The following is an 11,757-nucleotide window of genomic DNA, read 5'->3' on the forward strand; positions in this document are numbered from 1 at the left end:
CTATAGTAGTTATAAGGATGATCCTCATACTAAGGTATACTTCATGAGGTTCTTCACTATAGTAGTTATAAGGATGATCCTCATACTAAGGTATACTTCATGAGGTTCTTCACTATAGTAGTTATAAGGATGATCCTCATACTAAGGTATACTTCATAAGGTTCTTCATTATAGTAGTTATAAGGATGATCCTCATACTAAGGTATACTTCGTGAGGTTCTTCACTATAGTAGTTATAAGGATGATCCTCATATTAAGGTATACTTCATGAGGTTCTTCACTATAGTAGTTATAAGGATGATCCTCATACTAAGGTATACTTCATGAGGTTCTTCACTATAGTAGTTATAAAAATTATGTTAAACTGCATTAATATTGAATATTGAGTAACTCTTACAACTAAATTGTTTGGTAACTGGCCTTCGGCTAAGGGCAAGTAAAAGTACCAGCTTATATGGAAAGGCTGAATTGATATTTTAAAAAAACATGTTTTTTTTTAAATATATCTTCAGGTTAATATTTTCATCTTACTTTTTGGAAACAACATCTATTGTATCATGAGCGTTTTTGGTGACATAAAATAATAATGTTATGTCAGTTAGCTAGTTGTTACTGTAGCAACCGTCTCATAAATAAGCTTAAAATGTCCATTAAAGGGGCAGGTAAAAGTTGGAATTATATCAGTTATCAGTAGTTGTATGAAAAAAAAAGTATAGATTGACCAAGCAGTAAAGATGATTTTGATATTGTGGTAGAGTTTAGGAAGTTTATTAATCGATCTTCATAAGTGTTCCTGGCTTTGATTAGGAAATAACCAAGTTTGGACAAAACTAAATAAAAATCATAATTTAATATGTAGATAGTTTCACCTGTCACATCATTATGTAGTTCAACCTGTCTCCCATTTTTGTGTTAGCAGTTTGTAAATTGATTCTTTCCCATTACATGGTGTGAGATAATTCATTTTTATCATAAACTGTCACGTGTAGACAACCTCATGTAGTTTGGTGTATTTGTTTTCAACACTTCATCATTATTTCATGTTGTTGTGTCAACGGTGTTGATAAGGTAAAGATATGGCTTAAATGGACTGCTCTTTTCTCTTTCTGGACACTTTAGCTTCTATACTGAGGCCTTCTTTAGTTTAAAATATTCTAATACCTTTTATGTTACCACACTGCTATCCTTTATGTTTTCAATAAAGGTGATTCTTTTCCATTAAGTTGTGCACAAAACCTTTCCATTTTTCTCCCTTCCTGGCTTTAGGATATGATCAGTTATGTGTCTGGTGATGGCTAACCTTTGTTGTGTTAAAGGATCATTGTGTTAATATTAGTGTTGAAATATGGTTTCATTTTCTCTAATATTTTTATCAGCAACATTAATTCAGAAAATTTTAATGAGAACTAAAGTTTAAAATATATTTTTTGTTTTAATCTGTCAAATTAGCATATAATTTGATACTGATAAAATCTACAAGACTTAAATCACATCTTTTAGATGATCAGATATTTAATTAGTGGACTTTAGTTTAATTGGTTAACTTATTTTCATCATAGGTGTTTACTCTGTTTCTCGATGCCCTGCATGAATTAATTCATGTCCACCAGCTGGACCTCCATGGCTGGTTGTATATTCTTTTAACACGTCTCTTTGTCAAGTCTGGTACAGACACAGTGACCTCTGTCCAAACCAAGATAAAGAAAACTCTGGATTTAATTAGGTTAGTGCTATTTTATTTTATATTTTTAATGTTAAGTAGTATGAAGTGATTTAATTATACTTTTATTAAAGCAGTTAGCCAAGTGTTGGAACATTTTGATTGTGTAACAGAGGGTCTACTTACATGTAGGAGTTACTATATAAGATAAAGAAAAATATGTGACAAAGAGGAGTGTAGAAAACAAATTCACCAAAAAAATGTGTGTAATATTTTTAGGCAAATACGACAAAAGTTTTTTATTCTTGTTTACATTTTTATCTCTGCTTAATGATACAAATACATTGTTTTACTGTTTTCCATACATGTCTACTAATTGTTCCACATGAAAATGTCTGTAATTTTTGTCTAGTTTACAGTTTCTCTAACTTCCATTTCTGTTCCAAAGACAAAGTTTAATTATACTGTTAAGAAACTTTGAATTCCCCTTTGAACAAACGGATATCTTAAGATGTGCTGTATAAGTGTGAACGTTACTAATTACAAACACTTGTTTTTCTTCATTTTCTAGCTATGAATCACTATCATTGTCACTATCACTGCCTATGTCATTTTTTAATAGCTTCATTGCCAGCAGGTCCTAGTTAATAACATTATTGCCACACACTGAGCTTCTTTAACTTGACCAGTTCTGAAAATTCACAAATTTACAATTCTTTTTAACACTTAAGAGTACATCATCAACATTATCGATACTGACATTGACCCTACTATCAACTATCGATTCCACCTGAATGCTTCTCTTTTGTGGATATCTCAAGATCATCTCATGCATGCTTCAACTAATAGATGTGTCTGAAATCTTTGTTTTTAATAGATCAATACCAATTTAATTTTTTTTTAACCTTTACAAGAATATGTTCATTTTGAAGGTGATTATAACTTAAGCTTGAATTATTCCTTGACCCTGCTGTTTTGTTTGGTGGGGAAAATACCAATTTTGCATTTTTTTAGTGTTAAATATGGATGGGCTGAGGCAATGTGTACAGACAGTAAAACTTTACTTTCTTCTCGTCTTGCAGTTTACAGACTTGAGTTGCTCTTCAAATGCTCTGCTAGTCATACATTTTTTTTTTAAGTGTGTACATGACTAGTAATCTTTCTGGTTTGATTTGCCTCTTATGAAGGGTTTAAGCTTTTTACTAATCGTACTAGCTGTAGTGGTATGATTTTTAGCTATTTGTTCTTCTTGTGCATTCACTTACTTTTATAAGATAGGTTGTTGAAAATGTCTCTGAGCTTATATTCCTCACAGATTGTTGACAGTTTACTTTCCTAGTCTCAGACTACACTGCTGTCAATATCTCATCTTATTATTCATGTTTTTCAGGACAACGAGGCTTTCAGAAATTTGTGTAATCAGCCATTCGAGGCCTTAAAGTCTCATACACCAAGTACTCTTGAATTTGAGTCCAACCTACACCCATTTCTTGAGCAGCTTTTTTAGAGATTTTTTCCTATTTTAACAGCTTTATAGCATTAACACATTTTTCTAGTTAATAATTTGTGTTTTTGAGGTCATCATCAAGCTGAGAACACACACAGTGTAGAATGTAGTTATTGATCCTTGTTGAAGTTTGAATAAGGAATAAATAGGGATCAAGGCTTCTTGTTTGCAGAAGTTAATTTTACCAGATAATCTTGTAAAAGTAGCATAACTGCCTCTAGCAATGGAAGACATCACAAGTGCTTATCATTACTGCTGTATATATTGTAGGGTACAAATATTGACAGAATGGATATTCTTGCCTGGCTAGTGTTAAGGTTATTGAATTATGTGTAAGATGTGTGTGAACAAGCAACCACCTCTGAGAAATCTGGGGGTCACGTAGAATCCAGTTCTTGAAATAGTTGTCAAGCCTTGTATGATCTCTTTAGTTTAGCTATTAAATAGAAAAGTTAGAAAGGGATTAGTAACTAATTGATAATTAAATTAAATTATCATATAAGTAATTAACCATTACAACTATTGATATCCAATCATCACAACATTACCATAAGCATGTACCCATTCTTGAAACTTTGATAGCCATTGCATATCTGACTTATGAGTATTTCTGTTATGTATTTATGGTTTGAATTTACATGCATTTTTCATTGAAATTGTGTGACCATTTAACAGAAAAGTCTCGACTCAGTTACAGAAATTTAGTGATCATTAGTCAAGGGAAGTAGAATATATAGGAAAAATATACATAGAGGTAAAAATTTGCTTCTTAACAGAAGTGACCATAAGTGGAGGTTAGACTGTATTATTATTTAACAAGTCTCCTCAGTTACACTGTCTAGTCGCTATTGGCTTCAACCACTTTTCACTCTGATAATATCCTGACATAATCGTGGTATAGACTCAGACTTTACAAGATGTTATATCACATTTTTCACAAATTTGGGGTGGTTTTCAGCTGGTTCAGAATTGTTAATAAATGATTATAGAAGCAAATGTTACTCGCAAGTTTTCCCCCAAAATTCTCATTTGTATAGAGATCTAGTAAGTGTGTTGCCCCCCACCACCACCAAAAAAAAAAGATGTCTGAAATCACTGACTTGCTCTGTGATCTAATTTGAACAATACCATCTTGTTGCATTATCATATGGGAAGAGTCTTTGTTCAACAAGGTGGAAATGCAACATTGTAGTATGAATTGGACTAGCACAGTGTTTTGTTACTCTCTGGATATTACTTACCATTCTGAAGGAATCAGAGGAACAAACCATTGCTATGATAATTTTCTCTATTAACCCTCTCACAATTGCCATTTTTTCTGCACATCATGAGGTTTTAGTGAGTTACATTTAAAATTTCATTAAACTACTTTATTTTGATGGTATACAAATAAACTTGGCATCAAAATGTAGCTAATAATACATTTTAATATTTTATAAGCTTTAACTTCTTAATTTTATAAGGCAATATTTAAATAAATGATCCTCAATTTCCCCCAGTATGAGAATTGTGGCATTTACTGTCTAGGTAATCCCTCTTCTCTAATTTATTTACCACCCCCTCCGAGAAGTATGAAATGTCACATAAGTTACTCATTATAATATAGTTATTACTCAGAAAAAGCATATTTTTTATAGCCTTTAATCATAAACTTTAGCTATAAACTAGAAAATCAGATCACCCTCTTGCCACACCCACCTGTCACATTCTCTCTTTCACAAATTGCCAGTAGTTCTCTCTGATAATTAATACTACATTATTTATCACAAGTAGAAATCCAAAGTTTTAACCTATCAAATGACATATATTACATTGTTTTCTGTACAAAGAATTGTCTATTTTGCATCCTTTTCAAACTTATTCCCATGGGAAACACATCAACAAGCTTAGGTGAATTTTTAACAGCTCATGTCGCATACTTAGAAAGGCAGAAAAACTGTGATAGTTGTAGGACATTATCTGCTTTTAGCATGTTATTATTCTATGTTCTTTGGTGTATTATTTAATTAAATAAAAAATAATTAGTGCAGTAGTACCATTAGTATAAAAAAGTAGGGTTAAGTTTCATCGACAGTTGAGAGCAAAAAAAAGAACAAAAAACAGGTAAGTACTTTATTTCTTGTTTTTCGTGTATATTTTTTATTTATTATTATAAAAGTAACTAAAATGTAAAAATTAGAAACTTTAGCTTAGATTAGGTGAAATAAAGGTTAATAATAATAAAAAAAAAATTTCACAAGGTACGCTAGCAAGCAACTTGCAAGTAGCCCCTGTATTATGTAATGAGATAGGGTAACAGGGTAAAGTGAGTTACACATTCATGAAGTGATTTACAAGTTGTGTGGCAGGAATATTAGACATGGTTCAAAGAGCAATAAAACAATAAAATTTAACTAGAAACAAATGTTTACTGTTTCAAGTTTATAGCTGTTTAGTATAAACAAATGTAGTTTCATGTTACAATTGGAATTCATTCTAGAGAGAAAGAAAAAGGGTAATTTAGATTTATTTTGATTTTTTTTTTGGTAGTTATGAGGTTGGTCAAATTGACCAACCTTGTATAGAGTTAGGGTAGAGAAAATAACAGATAAAAAAATAACTTTTACTGAAAAAAATGTTTGAAATTTATTTAGGAGATTTTAGAGATTTCACAAATTAAATTTGAGATTTTTAAGATGAAGAAAAGTATTTCTAATATTAAGATGAAAGTAACTTTGCACCCAGAGTGGTCAACACTTTAACTCCATATATTCATGGAGAAATTTTTAGTGAAAATACTTCATTAAAAATTCTGATTTTTTTTTTCTCCCCACAAAAGACCTAATGATTACTGAAAGCTTGCGAAATCTTGTGAAAATACACAAAACATATTAGAAGTTTTAGTATGGAAACTATAAAGGTCAGTTTGGGGTCAAGAACTCGGATAATTTGGCTAAGCCCTTAGTGTGAGAGTTAATTGTTCACAGTTTTGCTCCAAATACTGCTAAATCTGTGCTTTCCTGTTTGTATCAGAGACGAGTGTGTGAACTAATTCCTTTGATGGCTGCTATCTTACAGTTTTGGTAATGTTTTTTTTGTATGGTACAACTGTTAGATTGTTAATCCAGATCATTATTAAAGAAATTGACCAACTGGAATTTTGACCGACTCTTGTTATATATTATGATCTTATTCAGTTACCCTATCTCTGTCTGTCTCCAAAAAGTAGAAGTGACAGTCTTTCTTTGTGGGGTACATTCCCTTTTGATTGTCACTGTTGGTAGACCTTAGTGATCACTGTATTTGAACATCCATTCAAAAAACTGGTCTGTAATAATAAAGCCCCTTCTTGTTGACATGTATCAATTTTCTTATGAAAGTCAAGATCTTTGTTCTTGTGAACTACATACATCTTGTTTCAATGAACCTTCTGCATTTAAAAGGCATAAACAGTCACCTAGTTGATTGATTTATTCAAATAAATGGTGAATTTGAAAAATGCTCTCCACCCACTCACTTAGATGTGAGATTCGTAAAAGCTGTTTCTTTTTTTTGTAATGTGATATATGACATTGTATATTTAACTCCTCTGGTAATTCAGCAAAATTCCCTGAAACTTGTATGACACAGATATGAGTACTACATGGGGAGAATGTTCGTTTTATTGTCCTGTACTTTCCAGAGATTTGTATTCTTCAGTAGATGATGTTTTGTGTTATTGAATCATCGTACAGTGTTCAGCAGAATTTCACTAAACATATTAGATGTTTTATGTAGGTAATGAATGTAAAGGGACATTTGTAGGTATGTTTGCTGGTGTGTATTGTTGTGCATATACTTAGTTATGTATGAGAATTTTGTATGCAGTTTTTTTATATGTAAATACTTATGCAACAATTAATATTTATTTTTGCAAACAGGTTAAACTGAATCTAGAGGGTTCAAACTATCCATGATGGCTAAATGTTTTAAATTATGGTTAAGTTTAGATCTTTTGTCAAAGTTTTTTTAAAGATCAAACTTACCTTACTCTCCTCTTCTTCTAACCAAATGATAAGTAAAATTATTAAATTGATTCATGATCAGGGATCAAATCTCGAGTGTTATTTGTTCACTGAGGTCAAGATGCCCACAAGAACAGTGGTCAATGTCTAAAAAAGAAACAAAAAATAATTTTTTGTTTTGTATGACCAAATATGTTATCACTTTAATGATAAGTGAATAAAAAACGTTTAACACTTGTATGTTTTATTTCTTATTCTTTCCTTGCCAAAGCATTACCTTCGTTACTGAAGACACCATGTGTTTGTCTGTAGGGTGATTTCTAGTCATATGTACACATGTATTTTTGGTTTGTTGGGATTCACGTAATCACTTATCATGGAAGCATTTTTATGTTAAAACATTTTTAATATAATTACAAAATTGACAATGGTAATATGTTATTAAAGCAAACTTTTTAAAAAATTATAATATTCATTTTATACTTAATAATAGAATATTTGAACAAAGTAAACGTTTCAGAGTCAATGTAAAGAAACCCATGTTATTGATTTATTATTATTATTAGTTTTTTTGTAGACAGTAGTGTGATTTGTTATTATTAGCAGATAGTCAGTGATATGTTTCTCTTAAAAGGGATTCATTTCCAAGTGATGATCTCTTCCACATTATCATCCGGTTTTTAAATGACCCCACCCAAACACCAAATAATAAGGTAAGATTATTATACTTTAATTTTTCTTACATATTAAAATTTCAGTAAATTAAAAGAAAGTGTTGACACTTAGTAATAAATGAAGTTAGGTTAGGACTATTTTTTAAATTATTGTTCAGTCCAGCTTCAACATTTGATCATCTGGATACAAATTTATAACTAATAATAGTATTCCCAAATACTTTTGATCCTGTAATCATATTAATTTGCTGATGTTAACAGTCTTAAGTTAATTCAAAAGAATAATATCTGTTGTTTAAATCAATTAAATAAATATACTTTATCCTAATTTTGATATGTTGTGATACAAATAAAATCAATGAAAAATTACACTTCATCAGCTTAATTTAGTGTACACTGTAATAACTGTTGTTAGGTAATATTTACTAATATAAAAGAACATCTCAGGAACTACTATGTCTATCCTATCCCAGCCAGCCAGAAGAGCTGTGTAAATGGGCTCATTGACACTGGATATATAATGTAGTTGGCACACAGTTATACACATAGGTTTATTTGCTTTTATTTAGAACTTTTCATTAATATAAAAGTGATATTTTCTGATGTGAAAGAAAGGCTGAAAGATATTTACTTTTCTCTGTTTTCGCATCATAATTTTACTGACGTTTAGAAAATGCAAGTATTAAAAGATGGAATATTTATACATGCTATTGATAAGGTAATTCTTCTGCTTAATGTTTGGCAGGTGAAAATGACTGTTCTACATTTTTTACATTCCCTACTGAGAATAATGGATCCCAATGAGTTTTCCAGTTCCAGTCATGAAACTAAACAGGCCATCACTAAAATCATCTCTTGGACAGCTGACCCCAAGAACAATGACCTGAGAAAGGTATGTATACACACATATATATTTAATGTTATTGTTGGTAGTGGGGATTTTTACTACAGAGATATGAGCAATTGTATGAAACTGCAGAATAGTGTGACTTTAAGTTGTGAATGACAGATAATATGATGTTAATAGTGGGTTTAGGTAGCACCCAACTATTTTGTATGGCTATTAATAGGAAACAGTGTACAATTCATGTGTTTAGTATTTTCTGACATGTAGTTTAAGATATTAAGTTGACACCATTCACTGTCTATGCTATTATACTTGTTTTTTCACACAAATTATGTGACTAATTAGAGTGTTGTGGAAAGAAAACACACTACTAACATTGCACCAATAAAATGGCTTGGTGATGAGTCATTCTTTAGACACAAATTCTACTTTTTAGTGCTACTTTAAAACCCTATTACACTTCCAGTGTTTTCTGTTTACCTCTAATGATAAAATATTTAACAAATGTCTTTAATGGTAATGAAACTTTAAATTAATGGACTTAAGCTGCTAAATATGGTGAATTTTGTGATATTCCATCAAAACATAACAGGATTGATTATTCACAAAATTTAAAACCTTTTTATGCATATGGTAAATTTACAAAGTTTTATTCTGCATTATAATTTTCACTTTTTCCAGACCAGAAGGATAACACTAATATCCTTGTTCTTTTCTGCTCTCACAGTAAAAATGCCTAACTAGTTGAATGAAACTCCACACACACACATATACATAGATAAATAAATAAATACAAATATATATAAAATGGTACACAAATTATTTGTACATGTGTGTGTGTGTGTGTGTGTGTGTACACACACGCATATATTACTGAATTTTTTGTCTCTCATGCAAATCATGGTGTCATCAGTTGGTCATATTCATATGTCTTCCAGTGGCTCAACAGTAAATAGGAGGGCTTATAACTCTAAAAATAAGGTTTTCTATACCCATGGTGGGGAACGGCATGGATAGCCCATTGTATAACTGTGCACTTATCAACAAGTACACAAATCATATACATGTACTTAATTTTTTCTTTTCTTCAGTTTGCTCAAGATGTCATCATAGGCCTCTTTAACGTGAACACTCCAGAATTTTCTATGTTGCTAAACCAGTTATCAAAGAGCTACCAAGTAAGTGTGGTCACACGCTATGGTGTTGCTTAAAGTTTAGTTTGCTTTTAACTCTGAATTATCTTAAAAAATTGGGAAGCAGACCATTTTTTGTCCAGTGTTGATTCGTGTTTGAACAGTCTTTGTTTAAAATAGTTGCTTTAAATACCAGTCATAACTTTCACTTCTAAACTTATAATTCATACCTAAAAAGAAATAATTTACAAAAACTTTACTTAAAAACGGTTTTGAAATCATAGGCAAAGAAAGAGGTTTAGCAGTTTTTAAATGTGACTGTAAAAACTTGGGATAAAAACATGATTATTAAGTACGTTAGTTATTATTTTTATTAAGGTCATTATTTATATCTAATAGTTGTGGACTTGATTAGTAAAACTACTATTATTTTACTGTAAATGAGTTTAAAGTTGTTTTTTTACCCTAAAACTTTCATTTTAGTAGATGAGCCTTAGAAATTGTAAAGTTAATGATATTTTTAACAGTGACCGTTTAATAAGAATTCCAACCAGATATCCAACACGCATACTTCATTCTAAATGTTAAATATGAAAATTCCATGCCATTTTTCTAAACATCAATCACTTTATAGTTAATTTCAAAATATGAAATTATAAGCTCTAGAAATTAAAGATGTACTGTAGACATTTATATGAAAAAAACATAACTTTTTTTTATTAGCCGCTTAAAACTTACATAATTATGTCACACTTTGTATGACATCTTTCAAGCTGGATAGGTTTTTTATGATCCACTTACATGCAATGGCTGAACTTTGAATATTGCATTGTTAAATACAAAATTAGGTTGTAGCTTTGAAGTGGGGAAGTGTATCAGAGTACTAAATATAGGTTATTTGTTTAGTATGTAGTCATGGTACCTGACTCAGATGTCAAATTTCAGTAAGACAAGTTACAAAGTTCATATATTGTCTCTTTTTGTAAAATGTAAATTCATTATTTCATAACTAAATCTGAATATTAATCCTATTTATTTGTTGTGATGTGTTTGAGAGCAACTCAATACTTTTTGAGATTCATAGCATTACAAGAAAAACTTTGAATATACAAGACAGTTTCTAATGTTTCTTAGGTATGGTTTTTCTATGCTATGATAATTTCAAGTTTATATTAACCATGTTGAATTATGTTTATAGTTGGGTTGTTGTTTTTACCAATTTCTATATTTTAATTTGAAGCTATTGCAGAGAAAAGTAAAATATATGGTTATAAATAACTGGATATGACCTGCCACATTGTAGATCATTACTATATATATAAAAAACATACTCAATACACTACTGGGACTATGCACTGACAAATGTACTGTGACTGGACTACATAATTGGCACCTGTATTTGGCTATTGTTTAAACTCCTATAGCATGTATAAAGTTGATAAAGCAATATTTTGATTGAATCTTGTTTTGTTGTAAATTCTGTCAACGTTGCTGGAAAACACACAACTTTATTTGTTCCCATTGACCTCTGAGAGTCAAAATGACTTTATATAAAAATATTATCTACCTTTACTGTGATTATTGTTAAAGTGTGTGGAACTATAAAGATAAGTTTTATTGATTTTGGTTTAATTTTTATCTATTATTCTTTCCAGGATAGTGCTTTTAAGTTACTGAGCTCAAGAAGGCGTGGAAGCATGGACAGTAATTCTGCTTTCAACATGAGAAGTCCACCCAGTCCAATCACAGCAACTCTTCATTCTCCTAACACTGCAGCTAGGTCAGTCAGTATTAAAAAAGAGAGATAGAGAGAAAGAAAGAAGCAAGTTCATATTATAGACAATAAAATGTGTTCATGTTCTTTCTTTCAAGATAACGTTAAGCATAAAATGTTCATTACTTTCTGGAAAAAATAAATTATGCTATACAAATTCTTTCTTTCATCCTCAGAAG

The 11,757-nt window shown here is 30.5% G+C and overlaps 1 protein-coding gene across 9 annotated transcripts in view; it reads left to right on the forward strand.

Moving 5' to 3' along the window:
• The window catches only part of LOC106458567 (CLIP-associating protein 1-A-like), a 199,705-nt gene that overhangs the window by 185,355 nt on the left and 2,593 nt on the right, over positions 1-11,757 (forward strand). For all 9 annotated transcript variants that reach the window (XM_022384825.1, XM_022384827.1, XM_022384830.1 and 6 more), the window contains 5 exons: positions 1,560-1,723; positions 7,785-7,863; positions 8,570-8,716; positions 9,763-9,849; positions 11,460-11,584. In XM_022384825.1, the coding sequence (XP_022240533.1) occupies positions 1,560-1,723; positions 7,785-7,863; positions 8,570-8,716; positions 9,763-9,849; positions 11,460-11,584 (602 nt within the window). The remainder of the gene's footprint in view (positions 1-1,559; positions 1,724-7,784; positions 7,864-8,569; positions 8,717-9,762; positions 9,850-11,459; positions 11,585-11,757) is intronic.

Source organism: Limulus polyphemus, unplaced genomic scaffold (assembly GCF_000517525.1).
Source record: "Limulus polyphemus unplaced genomic scaffold, Limulus_polyphemus-2.1.2 Scaffold487, whole genome shotgun sequence".
Lineage (NCBI taxonomy): Eukaryota > Metazoa > Arthropoda > Merostomata > Xiphosura > Limulidae > Limulus > Limulus polyphemus.